General features: G+C 46.5%; 1 protein-coding gene across 3 annotated transcripts in view; it reads right to left on the minus strand.

The window, feature by feature from the left end:
• Positions 1 to 20,170, minus strand: part of TBC1D4 (TBC1 domain family member 4) — a 126,095-nt gene that overhangs the window by 31,212 nt on the left and 74,713 nt on the right. The window contains exon 11 of one of the 3 annotated variants that reach the window (XM_060233583.1): positions 16,310 to 16,459. The exons of the other annotated variants lie outside the window; for them this stretch is intronic. Coding sequence (XP_060089566.1) covers positions 16,310 to 16,459 — 150 coding nt within the window. The remainder of the gene's footprint in view (positions 1 to 16,309; positions 16,460 to 20,170) is intronic. 3 annotated transcript variants of the gene reach the window in all.

A 20,170-nucleotide genomic window follows, 5' to 3' on the forward strand; every position in this document is an offset into this window, starting at 1 on the left:
CTGTGATGCTTAAAGCAAGCACTAAGGGCGGAGGGAGAGATCCCAGCGCTTGCTTTAAGCATCAGAGGTGGAGCCAGGCAGACAGACAAGGAGGAAGCACGCTGCCCCCTCCGCAGCCGGCGCTTGCGAAGCGCTGGGTTTGCGGTGGGGCCATGTGGAGCGATCCCAGCGCTTGCCCGAAAAAGATGGAGCCAGGCAGGCAGGCGCGGGGGAAGCGCCGGATCGGAGGCAGAGGCAGCAGATCGCCCCCCAGGAGTAAGGTGCGTCCTATGGTCCGGAGCGCCTTATGGACCGAAAAATACGGTATACACACTGTGGCTAATAGCCACTGATGGACCTCTACTCCATATTTTTATCTAACCCCCTCTTGAAGCTGCCTATGCTTGTAGCCGCCACCACCTCCTGTGGCAGGGAATTCCACATGTTAATCACCCTTTGGGTGAAGAAGTACTTCCTTTTATCCGTTTTAACCTGACTGCTTAGCAATTTCATTGAATGCCCATGAGTCCTTGTATAATATCCTTTTTGAGGTGCAGTGACCAGAATTGCACACTGTACTCCAAATGAGACCACACCATCGATTTATACAGGAGCATTATGATACTGGCTGATTTGTTTTCAATTCCCTTCCTAATAATGGCTTTTTTTATTGCAATCGCACACTATCTTGACATTTTCAGTGAGTTCTCTACCACGACCCCAAGATCACTCTCTTGGTCAGTCTCTGCCAGTTCACACCCCATCAACTTGTATTTGTAGCTGGGATTCTTGGCTCCAATGTGCATTACTTTGCACTTGGCCACATTGAACCTCATCTGCCATGTTGACGCCCACTCACCCAGCCTCAACAGATCCCTTTGGAATGCCTCACAATCCTCTCTGGTTCTCACCACCCTGCACAATTTAGTGTCATCTGCAAACTTGGCCACTTCACTGCTCACTCCCAACTCCAAATCATTTATGAACAAGTTAAAGAGCATGGGACCCAGTACTGAGCCCTGCGGCACCCCACTGTTTACCGTCCTCCATTGCGAAGACTGCCCATTTATACTCACTCTCCGCTTCCTATTAATTAGCCAGTTTTTGATCCACAAGAGGACCTGTCCTTTTACTCCATGACTCTCAAGCTTAATAGTACCAGATACTAGAGATACTAGTACCAATGTTCCCTCTAAGCTGCAGAGTCTTGTGAGCAAAAATTCTATTTTGTGAGCTACTGGTATTAAAGTTGTGAGCTGCTGCATAAATTATTGTGCTCTAGGGCCATTTTTCCTGATCTACGACAAAAATGTGTGAGCTGGAAGCTAAAAATCTGTGAGCTAGCTCATGCTAACTCAGCTTAGAGGGAACACTGGATACTACAAGTAAATATAGATTGCGTTTTCTCCGGGGGAGCTGATTTCTGCCAGCTGGAGATCAGTTGTAAAAGAGATCCCCAGGCCCCACCTGGAGGCTGGCAACCCTAAATACAATGTAAATTTTAGCTGTATTACAGTAATAATATTGGGACTTCTATTACATTTTCAAGGTACTAAAAGATCATTAACATTTTTAACATATTGTCTAATGCAGTGGTGTCAAACTCATTTGTTATGAGGGCCAGATCTGACATAAAATGAGACCTTGTTGGGCTGGGCCATGTGTGTACTTATTTAAGATCAGGTAGCAGAGATATAAACTTTATAAAGGACACAGACGAACACAGACATATAAAATATATTTTAAACTTAAAACATGCTTAAAACGTTAGCACTCATTGGTCTTAAAGGTGCTTTCTTTGTATCTCTCCCATGGGATCCAGGGAACTGGGCAAAGGAAGCTCTGGTTCTTTCCTTCCTTCCCCAGGGACTGGGGGGGCGGGGATGGGGAGCCTCAGTCAATAGAAGGAAGAGTTTGGCTCAGTAGCTCTGCTGTGCGATTGAGAGAGCCACCGGTCACTGCTCACTTCTTGAAGTAGTAAATGCAGCAGTTCCCACAAATCTGCCCTAGAATTAATTAGATACTTGAGCGCAAGACTCTTAGTAGAAAATCTAAACATACACAAAACACAGCTGTGAGTGACTGTAAAAGCCTGAATGCGGGAAAATCTTAAAGATGTCAGAGCTGAGCTTAAATCAACAGAGGTTACGCTAGACAGATTCCTGTGGTCATTAAATATAAACAAAATCAAAAGAACTGAACGATAAAGAATGAAGCAATGTATCTTCTCTCATAGCGTCTTGTATTGCAAAAAGTGCGTTAATTCACCGAACATCCTAGCTTCCCATAGAGTTAAGAAGCATAGATGTTTACTGGAAGAAACCTAAAAACTGTTTGTCAAAAATCACCCTCTCTCCCAATGCTTCAGGGATTTATTGGGTACAAACTCCACAAAGGGGGGGAAGACTACTAAGTTTTGCTGATGAATTATTATCATACTTTTAGTACCCAGTACACATAAACAAGGTGTTCTGGCAAGAGAGAGATGTGTTTATAGTTTTATCCCCTGTGCTTTAAAACATGCAGCTGTTATACACGCCCAGATCCTTTGACGTCAGATTATTTTCACAAGAGCACGACTCAATGCTGAAAACAAGCATGAACAAAAGCATCCCAGAGATAGCCATTATCACATAATACCGCTAAAAGCCGCCCCCCGCCAAAAAAAAAGATTTTCTTGCAGATTTTTCTTTGTTGTGAAGCAGTAACTAAACCAAAGTCACTGTGAAAAACCTTAGAAGGTTTACCGTTTTGCACTTTAACCTTAAGCAACCAAGAACATTTATCGCAAAAGAGACAGATAAAATAATTCACCTACCTGTGGGACCACTTGATGTACAACCCTACACTCGTAAAATCTTTACTTAATATGACTCTGTCAAAGAGCTTGGCTTCCTAAATTTACAATGAATTTACAGAAGTCCTTTTCTTCTTCCTTCAAGTGTCATTAACTGACTGCTGAGTTTCTACAAACATAAGCAAAGGTCTTTCCCTCAGTTACAGGGAGGTGTTTCCCCCCCCCCTCAAGACAAAACACTGTACACGAGTCTTCCAAAACTCGGATTTCAAAATAACACCCTCCTCCCTTCAGAAACATTCCTATATGCGCAAAAGTTTAATCCACAAAGTTATAGCTGACTGAGAGTTTGCTCTTTTATGCTACTGACAAAATCTGCAGTCTCCTTCTCAGGCCAGACGCGTTTGCTTTCAGTTCGACTTCTCCTTTCCCGACAGAAAACAAACATACAAAAAAAAAAATTACAGCAAGGTCACCTTAACTTAGTAATCTTGAAATTAAGTAGAGGAGGGGGGAAATCAGAAAAGCAGTTTCAATTCTTACTTCAGCGGGCTAAAGTACTCTGCGACGACCGAAGCAGCAGAGTCCTCCTTATCAATTTTGATGCTCCCACCAGCAAATCCCAAAGTTGTTCATCTCTTCACATTGGTTTGACCATAGTAAAAACACATCTGTTTTTTTTCCCCCCTGTCCGCTCTACTGCCTCAAAACACTGCTTCTGGGGGACAGGTCACCCTCAGGGACAGCATGAAAGACAAATCAGGCATCTCTGTCAGGAAGAGGGAGTAGGTTGAAGTTATCCCAACCCTCTATTCACGGCTGGTGCGTGACAGTAGGCGAGGTAGGCAGCTGCCCTAGAGCACCACCTGGCCTAGGGGGCGCTGCCAAGCGTTCCCTCTCCCCACGTGTGTGCTCCTTGGAGCCTGCCTTCCCCAGTGGAATGCTATGCATTCTGAGCTTCACTGACGGAAAGTCTCTTAAGAAGAAGAAGAAGATATTGGATTTATATCCCGCCCTCCATTCCGAAGAGTCTCAGAGCGGCTCACAATCTCCTTTACCTTCCTCCCCCACAACAGACACCCTGTGAGGTGGGTGGGGCTGGAGAGGGCTCTCACAGCAGCTGCCCTTTCAAGGACAACTTCTGCCAGAGCTATGGCTGACCCAAGGCCATTCCAGCAGGTGCAAGTGGAGGAGTGGGGAATCAAACCCGGTTCTCCCAGATAAGAGTCCGCACACTTAACCACTACACCAAACTAGCTCTTAACAAACCACAACTATTCTATAGAATGAAGACTCTTGACCCTCCCCTTTCAGCTTCCTTCTAACAAATCTCATTTTGGAGAGCCTTCCTGTTTTGAAACCACATATGAGATCACTGGACTTTCTGGACAACTTTCCATTTATAAGTATTGACGTTGCTGGTGCAGGTCATTGTTCTAAGTGGCTCAACCGCACTTAGATCTTGTATGGAGTCACCCGCTTCCTTTCTACAACTGATACCGTGTTCCAGGCAATATTCCCTCTACACCGCGAAGTCTTGTGAGCAAAAACTCTACTTTGTGAGCTACTGGCATTAAAGGTGTGAGCTACTGCATGAATCAGTTTGCTCTGGGACCATTCTTCCTGAGCTAAGACAAAAATATGGGAGCTGGAAGCTAAAAAAACTGTGAGCTAGCTCACATAGCTTAGAGGGAACACTGGTTCCAGGACACTAGTGCGATGGTAACTGTTATCACCCATTATTACAATATTTTTTGGCTGCACCTGTTTCCTGTTCAATCTCAAGGTTCTTCTCGGAGGGGTTGAGGGGGGGACAGGATACAGCCCTCAGAGTAATCATGTTGGGGATGTATTCAGTCCTGATCTGTCTATGCACTTAGGCCTCCAAATCACAATCGCAGCCTTAATCTCAAGGTTATTCTCGGAGGGGTTGAGGGGGGGACAGGATACAGCCCTCAGAGTAATCATGTTGGGGATGTATTCAGTCCTGATCTGTCTATGCACTTAGGCCTCCAAATCACAATCGCAGCCTTAATCTCAAGGTTATTCTCGGAGGGGTTGAGGGGGGGACAGGATACAGCCCTCAGAGTAATCATGTTGGGGATGTATTCAGTCCTGATCTGTCTATGCACTTAGGCCTCCAAATCACAATCGCAGCCTTAATCTCAAGGTTATTCTCGGAGGGGTTGAGGGGGGGACAGGATACAGCCCTCAGAGTAATCATGTTGGGGATGTATTCAGTCCTGATCTGTCTATGCACTTAGGCCTCCAAATCACAATCGCAGCCTTAATCTCAAGGTTATTCTCGGAGGGGTTGAGGGGGGGACAGGATACAGCCCTCAGAGTAATCATGTTGGGGATGTATTCAGTCCTGATCTGTCTATGCACTTAGGCCTCCAAATCACAATCGCAGCCTTAATCTCAAGGTTATTCTCGGAGGGGTTGAGGGGGGGACAGGATACAGCCCTCAGAGTAATCATGTTGGGGATGTATTCAGTCCTGATCTGTCTATGCACTTAGGCCTCCAAATCACAATCGCAGCCTTAATCTCAAGGTTATTCTCGGAGGGGTTGAGGGGGGGACAGGATACAGCCCTCAGAGTAATCATGTTGGGGATGTATTCAGTCCTGATCTGGCTATGCACTTAGGCCTCCAAATCACAATCGCAGCCTTAATCTCAAGGTTATTCTCGGAGGGGTTGAGGGGGGGACAGGATACAGCCCTCAGAGTAATCATGTTGGGGATGTATTCAGTCCTGATCTGTCTATGCACTTAGGCCTCCAAATCACAATCGCAGCCTTAATCTCAAGGTTATTCTCGGAGGGGTTGAGGGGGGGACAGGATACAGCCCTCAGAGTAATCATGTTGGGGATGTATTCAGTCCTGATCTGGCTATGCACTTAGGCCTCCAAATCACAATCACAGCCTTAATCTCAAGGTTATTCTCGGAGGGGTTGAGGGGGGGACAGGATACAGCCCTCAGAGTAATCATGTTGGGGATGTATTCAGTCCTGATCTGGCTATGCACTTAGGCCTCCAAATCACAATCGCAGCCTTAATCTCAAGGTTATTCTCAGAGGGGTTGAGGGGGGGGGACAGGATACAGCCCTCAGAGTAATCATGTTGGGGATGTATTCAGTCCTGATCTGGCTATGCACTTAGGCCTCCAAATCACAATCGCAGCCTTAATCTCAAGGTTATTCTCGGAGGGGCTGAGGGGGGGACAGGATACAGCCCTCAGAGTAATCATGTTGGAGATGTATTCAGTCCTGATCTGTCTATGCACTTAGGCCTCCAAATCACAATCGCAGCCTTAATCTCAAGGTTATTCTCGGAGGGGTTGAGGGGGGGACAGGATACAGCCCTCAGAGTAATCATGTTGGGGATGTATTCAGTCCTGATCTGTCTATGCACTTAGGCCTCCAAATCACAATCGCAGCCTTAATCTCAAGGTTATTCTCGGAGGGGTTGAGGGGGGGACAGGATACAGCCCTCAGAGTAATCATGTTGGAGATGTATTCAGTCCTGATCTGTCTATGCACTTAGGCCTCCAAATCACAATCGCAGCCTTAATCTCAAGGTTATTCTCGGAGGGGTTGAGGGGGGGGACAGGATACAGCCCTCAGAGTAATCATGTTGGGGATGTATTCAGTCCTGATCTGTCTATGCACTTAGGCCTCCAAATCACAATCGCAGCCTTAATCTCAAGGTTATTCTCGGAGGGGTTGAGGGGGGGACAGGATACAGCCCTCAGAGTAATCATGTTGGAGATGTATTCAGTCCTGATCTGTCTATGCACTTAGGCCTCCAAATCACAATCGCAGCCTTAATCTCAAGGTTATTCTCGGAGGGGTTGAGGGGGGGACAGGATACAGCCCTCAGAGTAATCATGTTGGGGATGTATTCAGTCCTGATCTGGCTATGCACTTAGGCCTCCAAATCACAATCGCAGCCTTAATCTCAAGGTTATTCTCGGAGGGGTTGAGGGGGGGACAGGATACAGCCCTCAGAGTAATCATGTTGGGGATGTATTCAGTCCTGATCTGGCTATGCACTTAGGCCTCCAAATCACAATCGCAGCCTTAATCTCAAGGTTATTCTCGGAGGGGTTGAGGGGGGGACAGGATACAGCCCTCAGAGTAATCATGTTGGGGATGTATTCAGTCCTGATCTGGCTATGCACTTAGGCCTCCAAATCACAATCACAGCCTTAATCTCAAGGTTATTCTCGGAGGGGTTGAGGGGGGGACAGGATACAGCCCTCAGAGTAATCATGTTGGGGATGTATTCAGTCCTGATCTGGCTATGCACTTAGGCCTCCAAATCACAATCGCAGCCTTAATCTCAAGGTTATTCTCGGAGGGGTTGAGGGGGGGACAGGATACAGCCCTCAGAGTAATCATGTTGGGGATGTATTCAGTCCTGATCTGGCTATGCACTTAGGCCTCCAAATCACAATCGCAGCCTTAATCTCAAGGTTATTCTCGGAGGGGTTGAGGGGGGGACAGGATACAGCCCTCAGAGTAATCATGTTGGGGATGTATTCAGTCCTGATCTGGCTATGCACTTAGGCCTCCAAATCACAATCGCAGCCTTAATCTCAAGGTTATTCTCGGAGGGGTTGAGGGGGGGGACAGGATACAGCCCTCAGAGTAATCATGTTGGGGATGCATTCAGTCCTGATCTGTCTATGCACTTAGGCCTCCAAATCACAATCGCAGCCTTAATCTCAAGGTTATTCTCGGAGGGGTTGAGGGGGGGACAGGATACAGCCCTCAGAGTAATCATGTTGGGGATGTATTCAGTCCTGATCTGGCTATGCACTTAGGCCTCCAAATCACAATCGCAGCCTTAATCTCAAGGTTATTCTCGGAGGGGTTGAGGGGGGGACAGGATACAGCCCTCAGAGTAATCATGTTGGAGATGTATTCAGTCCTGATCTGTCTATGCACTTAGGCCTCCAAATCACAATCGCAGCCTTAATCTCAAGGTTATTCTCGGAGGGGTTGAGGGGGGGACAGGATACAGCCCTCAGAGTAATCATGTTGGGGATGTATTCAGTCCTGATCTGGCTATGCACTTAGGCCTCCAAATCACAATCGCAGCCTTAATCTCAAGGTTATTCTCGGAGGGGTTGAGGGGGGGACAGGATACAGCCCTCAGAGTAATCATGTTGGGGATGTATTCAGTCCTGATCTGGCTATGCACTTAGGCCTCCAAATCACAATCGCAGCCTTAATCTCAAGGTTATTCTCGGAGGGGTTGAGGGGGGGACAGGATACAGCCCTCAGAGTAATCATGTTGGGGATGTATTCAGTCCTGATCTGGCTATGCACTTAGGCCTCCAAATCACAATCACAGCCTTAATCTCAAGGTTATTCTCGGAGGGGTTGAGGGGGGGACAGGATACAGCCCTCAGAGTAATCATGTTGGGGATGTATTCAGTCCTGATCTGGCTATGCACTTAGGCCTCCAAATCACAATCGCAGCCTTAATCTCAAGGTTATTCTCAGAGGGGTTGAGGGGGGGGGACAGGATACAGCCCTCAGAGTAATCATGTTGGGGATGTATTCAGTCCTGATCTGGCTATGCACTTAGGCCTCCAAATCACAATCGCAGCCTTAATCTCAAGGTTATTCTCGGAGGGGCTGAGGGGGGGACAGGATACAGCCCTCAGAGTAATCATGTTGGAGATGTATTCAGTCCTGATCTGTCTATGCACTTAGGCCTCCAAATCACAATCGCAGCCTTAATCTCAAGGTTATTCTCGGAGGGGTTGAGGGGGGGACAGGATACAGCCCTCAGAGTAATCATGTTGGGGATGTATTCAGTCCTGATCTGTCTATGCACTTAGGCCTCCAAATCACAATCGCAGCCTTAATCTCAAGGTTATTCTCGGAGGGGTTGAGGGGGGGACAGGATACAGCCCTCAGAGTAATCATGTTGGAGATGTATTCAGTCCTGATCTGTCTATGCACTTAGGCCTCCAAATCACAATCGCAGCCTTAATCTCAAGGTTATTCTCGGAGGGGTTGAGGGGGGGGACAGGATACAGCCCTCAGAGTAATCATGTTGGGGATGTATTCAGTCCTGATCTGTCTATGCACTTAGGCCTCCAAATCACAATCGCAGCCTTAATCTCAAGGTTATTCTCGGAGGGGTTGAGGGGGGGACAGGATACAGCCCTCAGAGTAATCATGTTGGAGATGTATTCAGTCCTGATCTGTCTATGCACTTAGGCCTCCAAATCACAATCGCAGCCTTAATCTCAAGGTTATTCTCGGAGGGGTTGAGGGGGGGACAGGATACAGCCCTCAGAGTAATCATGTTGGGGATGTATTCAGTCCTGATCTGGCTATGCACTTAGGCCTCCAAATCACAATCGCAGCCTTAATCTCAAGGTTATTCTCGGAGGGGTTGAGGGGGGGACAGGATACAGCCCTCAGAGTAATCATGTTGGGGATGTATTCAGTCCTGATCTGGCTATGCACTTAGGCCTCCAAATCACAATCGCAGCCTTAATCTCAAGGTTATTCTCGGAGGGGTTGAGGGGGGGACAGGATACAGCCCTCAGAGTAATCATGTTGGGGATGTATTCAGTCCTGATCTGGCTATGCACTTAGGCCTCCAAATCACAATCGCAGCCTTAATCTCAAGGTTATTCTCGGAGGGGTTGAGGGGGGGGACAGGATACAGCCCTCAGAGTAATCATGTTGGGGATGCATTCAGTCCTGATCTGTCTATGCACTTAGGCCTCCAAATCACAATCGCAGCCTTAATCTCAAGGTTATTCTCGGAGGGGTTGAGGGGGGGACAGGATACAGCCCTCAGAGTAATCATGTTGGGGATGTATTCAGTCCTGATCTGGCTATGCACTTAGGCCTCCAAATCACAATCGCAGCCTTAATCTCAAGGTTATTCTCGGAGGGGTTGAGGGGGGGGACAGGATACAGCCCTCAGAGTAATCATGTTGGGGATGTATTCAGTCCTGATCTGGCTATGCACTTAGGCCTCCAAATCACAATCGCAGCCTTAATCTCAAGGTTATTCTCGGAGGGGCTGAGGGGGGGACAGGATACAGCCCTCAGAGTAATTGTGTTGGGGATGTATTCAGTCCTGATCTGTCTATGCACTTAGGCCTCCAAATCACAATCGCAGCCGTAATCTCAAGGTTATTCTCGGAGGGTTGAGGGGGGGACAGGATACAGCCCTCAGAGTAATCATGTTGGGGATGTATTCAGTCCTGATCTGTCTATGCACTTAGGCCTCCAAATCACAATCGCAGCCTTAATCTCAAGGTTATTCTCGGAGGGGTTGAGGGGGGGGACAGGATACAGCCCTCAGAGTAATCATGTTGGGGATGTATTCAGTCCTGATCTGTCTATGCACTTAGGCCTCCAAATCACAATCGCAGCCTTAATCTCAAGGTTATTCTCGGAGGGGTTGAGGGGGGGACAGGATACAGCCCTCAGAGTAATCATGTTGGGGATGTATTCAGTCCTGATCTGTCTATGCACTTAGGCCTCCAAATCACAATCACAGCCTTAATCTCAAGGTTATTCTCGGAGGGGTTGAGGGGGGGACAGGATACAGCCCTCAGAGTAATCATGTTGGGGATGTATTCAGTCCTGATCTGGCTATGCACTTAGGCCTCCAAATCACAATCGCAGCCTTAATCTCAAGGTTATTCTCGGAGGGGTTGAGGGGTGGGGACAGGATACAGCCCTCAGAGTAATCATGTTGGGGATGTATTCAGTCCTGATCTGGCTATGCACTTAGGCCTCCAAATCACAATCGCAGCCTTAATCTCAAGGTTATTCTCGGAGGGGCTGAGGGGGGGACAGGATACAGCCCTCAGAGTAATCGTGTTGGGGATGTATTCAGTCCTGATCTGTCTATGCACTTAGGCCTCCAAATCACAATCGCAGCCTTAATCTCAAGGTTATTCTCGGAGGGGTTGAGGGGGGGACAGGATACAGCCCTCAGAGTAATCATGTTGGGGATGTATTCAGTCCTGATCTGGCTATGCACTTAGGCCTCCAAATCACAATCGCAGCCTTAATCTCAAGGTTATTCTCGGAGGGGTTGATGGGGGGGACAGGATACAGCCCTCAGAGTAATCATGTTGGGGATGTATTCAGTCCTGATCTGTCTATGCACTTAGGCCTCCAAATCACAATCGCAGCCTTAATCTCAAGGTTATTCTCGGAGGGGTTGAGGGGGGGACAGGATACAGCCCTCAGAGTAATCATGTTGGGGATGTATTCAGTCCTGATCTGGCTATGCACTTAGGCCTCCAAATCACAATCGCAGCCTTAATCTCAAGGTTATTCTCGGAGGGGTTGAGGGGTGGGGACAGGATACAGCCCTCAGAGTAATCATGTTGGGGATGTATTCAGTCCTGATCTGGCTATGCACTTAGGCCTCCAAATCACAATCGCAGCCTTAATCTCAAGGTTATTCTCGGAGGGGCTGAGGGGGGGACAGGATACAGCCCTCAGAGTAATCGTGTTGGGGATGTATTCAGTCCTGATCTGTCTATGCACTTAGGCCTCCAAATCACAATCGCAGCCTTAATCTCAAGGTTATTCTCGGAGGGGTTGAGGGGGGGACAGGATACAGCCCTCAGAGTAATCATGTTGGGGATGTATTCAGTCCTGATCTGTCTATGCACTTAGGCCTCCAAATCACAATCGCAGCCTTAATCTCAAGGTTATTCTCGGAGGGGTTGAGGGGGGGGACAGGATACAGCCCTCAGAGTAATCATGTTGGGGATGTATTCAGTCCTGATCTGGCTATGCACTTAGGCCTCCAAATCACAATCGCAGCCTTAATCTCAAGGTTATTCTCGGAGGGGTTGAGGGGGGGACAGGATACAGCCCTCAGAGTAATCATGTTGGGGATGTATTCAGTCCTGATCTGTCTATGCACTTAGGCCTCCAAATCACAATCGCAGCCTTAATCTCAAGGTTATTCTCGGAGGGGTTGAGGGGGGGACAGGATACAGCCCTCAGAGTAATCATGTTGGGGATGTATTCAGTCCTGATCTGGCTATGCACTTAGGCCTCCAAATCACAATCGCAGCCTTAATCTCAAGGTTATTCTCGGAGGGGTTGAGGGGTGGGGACAGGATACAGCCCTCAGAGTAATCATGTTGGGGATGTATTCAGTCCTGATCTGGCTATGCACTTAGGCCTCCAAATCACAATCGCAGCCTTAATCTCAAGGTTATTCTCGGAGGGGCTGAGGGGGGACAGGATACAGCCCTCAGAGTAATCGTGTTGGGGATGTATTCAGTCCTGATCTGTCTATGCACTTAGGCCTCCAAATCACAATCGCAGCCTTAATCTCAAGGTTATTCTCGGAGGGGTTGAGGGGGGGACAGGATACAGCCCTCAGAGTAATCATGTTGGGGATGTATTCAGTCCTGATCTGTCTATGCACTTAGGCCTCCAAATCACAATCGCAGCCTTAATCTCAAGGTTATTCTCGGAGGGGTTGAGGGGGGGGACAGGATGCAGCCCTCAGAGTAATCATGTTGGGGATGTATTCAGTCCTGATCTGGCTATGCACTTAGGCCTCCAAATCACAATCGCAGCCTTAATCTCAAGGTTATTCTCGGAGGGGCTGAGGGGGGGACAGGATACAGCCCTCAGAGTAATTGTGTTGGGGATGTATTCAGTCCTGATCTGTCTATGCACTTAGGCCTCCAAATCACAATCGCAGCCGTAATCTCAAGGTTATTCTCGGAGGGTTGAGGGGGGGACAGGATACAGCCCTCAGAGTAATCATGTTGGGGATGTATTCAGTCCTGATCTGTCTATGCACTTAGGCCTCCAAATCACAATCGCAGCCTTAATCTCAAGGTTATTCTCGGAGGGGTTGAGGGGGGGGACAGGATACAGCCCTCAGAGTAATCATGTTGGGGATGTATTCAGTCCTGATCTGTCTATGCACTTAGGCCTCCAAATCACAATCGCAGCCTTAATCTCAAGGTTATTCTCGGAGGGGTTGAGGGGGGGACAGGATACAGCCCTCAGAGTAATCATGTTGGGGATGTATTCAGTCCTGATCTGTCTATGCACTTAGGCCTCCAAATCACAATCGCAGCCTTAATCTCAAGGTTATTCTCGGAGGGGTTGAGGGGGGGACAGGATACAGCCCTCAGAGTAATCATGTTGGGGATGTATTCAGTCCTGATCTGGCTATGCACTTAGGCCTCCAAATCACAATCGCAGCCTTAATCTCAAGGTTATTCTCGGAGGGGTTGAGGGGTGGGGACAGGATACAGCCCTCAGAGTAATCATGTTGGGGATGTATTCAGTCCTGATCTGGCTATGCACTTAGGCCTCCAAATCACAATCGCAGCCTTAATCTCAAGGTTATTCTCGGAGGGGCTGAGGGGGGGACAGAATACAGCCCTCAGAGTAATCGTGTTGGGGATGTATTCAGTCCTGATCTGTCTATGCACTTAGGCCTCCAAATCACAATCGCAGCCTTAATCTCAAGGTTATTCTCGGAGGGGTTGAGGGGGGGACAGGATACAGCCCTCAGAGTAATCATGTTGGGGATGTATTCAGTCCTGATCTGGCTATGCACTTAGGCCTCCAAATCACAATCGCAGCCTTAATCTCAAGGTTATTCTCGGAGGGGTTGATGGGGGGGACAGGATACAGCCCTCAGAGTAATCATGTTGGGGATGTATTCAGTCCTGATCTGTCTATGCACTTAGGCCTCCAAATCACAATCGCAGCCTTAATCTCAAGGTTATTCTCGGAGGGGTTGAGGGGGGGACAGGATACAGCCCTCAGAGTAATCATGTTGGGGATGTATTCAGTCCTGATCTGTCTATGCACTTAGGCCTCCAAATCACAATCGCAGCCTTAATCTCAAGGTTATTCTCGGAGGGGTTGAGGGGGGGACAGGATACAGCCCTCAGAGTAATCATGTTGGGGATGTATTCAGTCCTGATCTGGCTATGCACTTAGGCCTCCAAATCACAATCGCAGCCTTAATCTCAAGGTTATTCTCGGAGGGGTTGAGGGGTGGGGACAGGATACAGCCCTCAGAGTAATCATGTTGGGGATGTATTCAGTCCTGATCTGGCTATGCACTTAGGCCTCCAAATCACAATCGCAGCCTTAATCTCAAGGTTATTCTCGGAGGGGCTGAGGGGGGGACAGGATACAGCCCTCAGAGTAATCGTGTTGGGGATGTATTCAGTCCTGATCTGTCTATGCACTTAGGCCTCCAAATCACAATCGCAGCCTTAATCTCAAGGTTATTCTCGGAGGGGTTGAGGGGGGGACAGGATACAGCCCTCAGAGTAATCATGTTGGGGATGTATTCAGTCCTGATCTGTCTATGCACTTAGGCCTCCAAATCACAATCGCAGCCTTAATCTCAAGGTTATTCTCGGAGGGGTTGAGGGGGGGACAGGATACAGCCCTCAGAGTAATCATGTTGGGGACGTATTCAGTCCTGATCTGTCTATGCACTTAGGCCTTCAAATCACAATCGCAGCCTTAATCTCAAGGTTATTCTTGGAGGGGTTGAGGGGGGGACAGGATACAGCCCTCAGAGTAATCATGTTGGGGATGTATTCAGTCTCGATCTGGCTATGCACTTAGGCCTCCAAATCACAATTGCAGCCTTCGGTTCAGATCTCTTAGGTTATCACATATATTTATCATTCCTAGCTATCCTTCAAGGAGCTGAAGGAGGCCTACATAGCTGCCCCCTCCTCCATGTTATCCTGTCAACCAGGGCTTTTTTTGCAGCAGGAACGCCTTTGCATATTAGGCCACACCCACACCTGCAGGCCAGACACACCCCACTGATATAGCCAATTCTCCAAGAGCTTAGAGTAGGCCCTGTACTAAGAGCCCTGTAAGCTCCCGGAGGATTGGCTACTTCAGGGGTGTGTGGCCTAATATGCAAAGGAATTCTAGCAGGAGCTCCTTTGCATGTTAGGCCCCACCCCCTGATGTAACCAATCCTCCAAGAGCTTACAAAAAAGAGCCTTATAAGTTCTTGGAGGATTGGCTACATCAGTGGTATGCGGCCTAATATGCAAAGGAGCTCCTGCTAGAATTCCACCCCTGGATGTACTCAAGGAACAAAGGGTGCAGGCCCAAGTATAACCGTACCTATGGGGCAACGTCACAATGTGCAACTTACGGATTTTGTAAATATAAATATCCAGGTTGGCCAAAAGGAGCCATCAGCGTGGAGCTATGTGTCAAGCATCGGTATTTCGAATAACCAAGCTTTGTTTAATTCAAAGACTCATTTTATTGATAATCCAATACTTGCTCCAAGGAACGATACCTTGGAAGTGATACATAGTTTCACACGGCATGGAGTCTTAAAGGCTACTTCAAAGGCACAATAGTAGATATTTTCAAAAGCATAACATACAGATGTGAATTGCAGAGAAGGTTCAAAGGGTACTATCAACTATTCATTTGGTCACTACAACATCTCCTGGTTCCCATACATTCTTGGCTTACTGATAAGACGTATGGATGGGAACTGGTGGGAGAGGCAATTTACTTACAAAGATAAGGTTACTTGCATATTCTGAATCCTTTAGAATTACTAGGTAGGGGAGAGAAAACTTTGAAGAGCAGTTTTATGCAGAGAAGGAATAAAGGGAAAAGGAAGAGAGTTCAATAATACATATTGATTCAATATCCAGAAATATCATGCTTGACACTATGAACCACACTCTACATCAAGCTTCACTGATAACCAGGCATTCACACACAGTTGGGTGAATTCTGCTTAAAGCATTTAAAAAATATATCATGCCAGGGTTAGTCAGTGCCACACAACCTTAACACGACACACGCATTACAGAGAAGTTAATTAGTGGTGAAATGCTCACTAAAATTATCAACATTGCCAGGTCTCACAGCCTACCGTTAAGACTTTGGAACAAAAGTCCCTGAATCGTTTTCTCCTTAAATTTTGTTAATTTAACACAAATGTGAACTTAAGTTTGAGAAGCTGATCACCTCCAAGTTGCAGTGAATGAAAGACTGTAAATATGGAGAATTCTCAGATGTCAAGAACTGTATCACAATTCTCTTAATCATCCTCAGAACAACTCTGTGGGGTACATCAGCATTATTTCTCTTTCATGGAGGGGAAACAGACATGTAATGCTTGCCCATGGCCAGGAAAGAGCGCAAGGATTTGCCAATCCCAGTACTAAACTAGAATGAATACATGTATACAGTTTTTCTTAATTTTTTTTTAAAGTCCCATTTTTAAGAGAATAAAATTTTTAAAAAGCCTTACTAACTGGATTTGGCAATGCTGATTTTTTTTTCCCAATAGAATGATAAAACGGTGCAATATTTAAGCAAGTGTCCACTATGCTCTAACTCTCAACAAGAATTTCGGCAGAATGCTCTGCTTCGAGATTCTCCCAACGTCTCGCTTTTAGCAGCAACTGCGATTGCAAGCCAGCTGGTGTGGGAAGTGCGGCAGGACAGGGCAAGGCAGGCAGATAACCGGTGCTCTCACCTCTTGGGAAGTTCATTTTCAGATTGAGGAGGCGGCTTTCCTGAGCTCTGGTAAAAGCTTTTCAGGAAAGACGGGGCAGAGAAGGAAGAAGGGAGGCTGGATGGAGCAGATGATTCGCTCTCACTGCGAGTACGTCGGGCAAGTGTCGGCCTGACAGCAGGCAATAAAAGAAAGCGTAGCAAAGTAAGTGCTTAATACAACATTTCCCCCCCTTCCAAGAGTTCCCAGAATCTTATCCATACTCACCACGTTACAGCTCAGTTCTGGCCTGAATGCTAGAAATGTGTTCCAAAATCCTAGACTTTACAGGTCTTATTGTACATCCAATGTATAATATGGAACATTCACATTTTAAAACATAGATAGCATAACGAGACGAACAGGACGTGAAAGAAGTCTATTTTACTTCAACCCCAGTAAAAGGGTCAGTGTTCTCAGAAACCTTTAAAGAATAATGGCAGGCTAATTTGGGAGGGTCTCAATGTGAATAATGATTATTCCTGTTTTTTTATGATCTATAGTTCATGTAATGTAAGCTTTGGTCATGTTTCAGAATGTTAGCTTCATTTTGGTTTAACTTTGTTATGGTCCCTTTGAGATGATACGCAACACCTGTTGGTCTCTTCAAAAGGTTGCTGTTTGAAATGATTTTTATGAGCTTGTGCCTTTTGGAAACTGAATATGTCTTAGTTTGACATCATTGTTGTGAGTTTATAGGTAATCTTGTCTTTCTTGTTGCACTTTGTATTCTGTTGTTGTTTTTAATATCAATGTACTTTGTTGCATTTTATTCAAACAGGATGGCTCTTGGATGAAGCTTGTTTGTGAAACATGGTATATCAAGTCGACAAACACATAAAAAAAGGAACTTTATACCTTCGGAGCCTTTATTTTGGGAAACTGGATCAACCACATCTTGTGAAATTGACTGTGATTGAATTTCCAAGGGAAGCCTTTTGAATGGATGTTTTGCATTCTCCATGGAATCTTCTTGAAAATTATTGTGGGATCCATCCCCTCCTGAAATATACTTCCTGTGCATTTGGGGTATCTTTATAAATCATTTGGACACTTTATTCTATTATTGTTGATTCATTTTGGGTTTGCACAGCGGTTTTGCTTTGAACAAACAAACCTTACGGCAGGCACAAATTTAGTCTTTGAGTGTGTCGTTCTGCCTTCCACGATTCTAGTCTCTGGATGCAAACTTGCCCAGTAATTGCCCAGCATTGGAGCATTTTATTTTACGTAATTCACGTAACTTTAAATACTAAGCTATTTGCATTTACCCTTTTTGCTATTTTGTACTGTATGGGTGGAGCGGCCACTCACTGACACAGGACGCCTCGATCGGCAGCAATCTGGAGCCGCACGGGCACTCGCACTGCCCTTTGCCCCTTTTCAGATTACATACAAAACAACCAGGTTATAGTGACCAAAATTACTATAAATTGTAATAATTGCAATGATTACAATTTTTTTCAAAAGACAGCAATAACTGGATGCATGAATTGGAGATTCCCAATGGACAGGAAGTCGACTTAACGCTGCCGCTTAGAACATTCGTCCTGTTAGAATATCCGTTAGTTCTTAACACATCTTCAACATTCCAAATTGTCAAAAAATTCAAACAGATTCTCGATACACATTTAACAAGGACACAAAGTCTCTACCACACCCTTCAAACCAGCATTTGCTCAGAATGTCTCAGGGCAATATGGAATGTTGAAGATGTGTGTCAATTTAGCCCGTTGAGGATTTTGTATGAAGATAAATAGTGGAGTGTCCCTTGGTGGACGAATATTCTAAGCGGCAGCATTAAGTCGACTTCCCGTCCATTGGGACTCTACAATTCATGCATCCAGTTATAGTTGTCTTTTGAAAAATATTGTAATCATTGTGATTATTACAATTCATAGTAATTTTGGTCTCTATAACCTGGTGGCTGTTTTGTATATATTCCTGTAGCGACCTGTCTCCTGGTTTCCATTTTCAGATCACAGCAGTTCTATGCTGCTTCAGGACGTGAGCTGCTCTGCTCAATAGGGAAAAGAGGGAAGACTGCCTCTAGGTTGTTCACTTGGAATCTACCAGTGAGCATGAAAAGAACAATGAACAACCAAGCTGCTGGACGTTTGCCATTCTGAGCAGAAACCATGCAGTCCAAGCTATCGCTACTTCTGTGGTAAGTAGCTGGCAGCAAGTCTAAATCACAGCTTACATTTTACGTTCCTGTTTTGTAGATTAAAGTTTGGGAAAACAAACAGAGGCCGAGACACTAGATCTGTCTGCAAGCCACCATTATGACAGACAATAGTCTGATCCCCCCCCCTTTCTCCCCTTCTTTCCTTAGTAGCATAGAAAGATGATGATATTGGATTTATATCCCGCCTCTCACTTTGAATCTCAGAGTCTCAGAGCAGTTTACAATCTCCCCCACAACAGACACCCTGTGAAGCGGGTGGGGCTGAGAGATCTCTCACAAAAGCTGCCCTTTCAAGGACAGCTCTGAAAGAGCTATGGTTGACCCAAGGCCAACGAAGTGTCCCAAGTCAAGGAATAGGGTGTACAACTGGAAAAAAATCAGATTAGATTTATATCCCAACCTCCCCACTGAAGCAGGCTCAGGGCAGCTCACTCTAATAGGCACACAGATAACAGCCACAGAGGCTTGCCATTGCAGATAATTCCCCACCTGCTCCTGAAAAGATTAATGTACAACATTAATCTTTAGCCATGGTGACTAAAGGGAAGTTTCACATTCAGGGAAAGAGCACCTCTGAATACCAGTGCTAAGAGGAAATGGCCTAGTCTCTATGCCTTGCTTGCTAGATTTCCAGAGGAACTGGCTGGACACTGCATGAGACAAGATGCTGGACTAAATGGACAACTGTTCTAATCTAGCAGAGCTCTCCTGACGTACAATGAAGCTGCAGTAACCTCCTGAAGATAGAAATGAATTACACTCATGGTAAGACTCGACAGGCAATGAATATTAAAATCTTGAGCACCTTGCTTCTCTGGTCTGGACTTGTGCGCTGTGTTCTTTAATATAATCCTAGCTGAAAGGAAAGGACCAGGGCTTTTTTCGTAGCAGGAACTCCTTTGCATATTAGGCTACACCCCCCCGATGTAGCCAATCCTCCAAGAGCTTATAGGGCTCTTCTTACAGGGCCTACTGTAAGCTCTTGGAGGATTGGCTACATCACTAAGCACAGGTGCATCAAGTGTGGGGGTGGAAAGAGAGTACTGTCCACTTTCCACCCCCATTTTGGCTCAGGATGAGTTTCAGAGAGATTTTTTCTGAAAACAAAGTAACCGGGCCATGGGAAAGAAAAGTTTGGGAACCCCTGGGCCAGGTAACTTAAGCTATTACTCCATATGTGGCAGGTATTGAAGCAGGCTGTGCTGGGAATGTTTGCGATCTGAGCTTTCACACTGCCCTCTGTAGTATTTAAGGAGAACGCCGTTTCTTCAGTAGGTCTGAGACACGTACTTTGATAAAGTGAACACCACAGTGTGGTGGATTATCGCTCCCACAGTTTGTATGGCCACCTTTCCTGCTTCTCTCTCCTCATACACAGCCTGCCATGAGGCAAACTAGGCAATTGTCTAGGGTGCTGGCTTTCTGGGGGCACCTGCGCCAAATTGGGTACCCCCCGTGTGACTTACTGACGCTATCAGTGCGGGGTGGGGGGAGAAGGTAGCCTTGTCTAGGGCGCCAGACAGTCTAAGGCTGGGCTGGCTCATACAAAGGAATAGCTGCAGACCCTTGTACAAGGAACAAGATTCTAGACTTCCAAGAGCAAGAATGATTGTTTTAGAAGACGCCGCTCCCTATCCACAGAGCCAAATAATTGC

The sequence above is a fragment of the Heteronotia binoei genome, chromosome 3 (assembly GCF_032191835.1).
Source record: "Heteronotia binoei isolate CCM8104 ecotype False Entrance Well chromosome 3, APGP_CSIRO_Hbin_v1, whole genome shotgun sequence".
Lineage (NCBI taxonomy): Eukaryota > Metazoa > Chordata > Lepidosauria > Squamata > Gekkonidae > Heteronotia > Heteronotia binoei.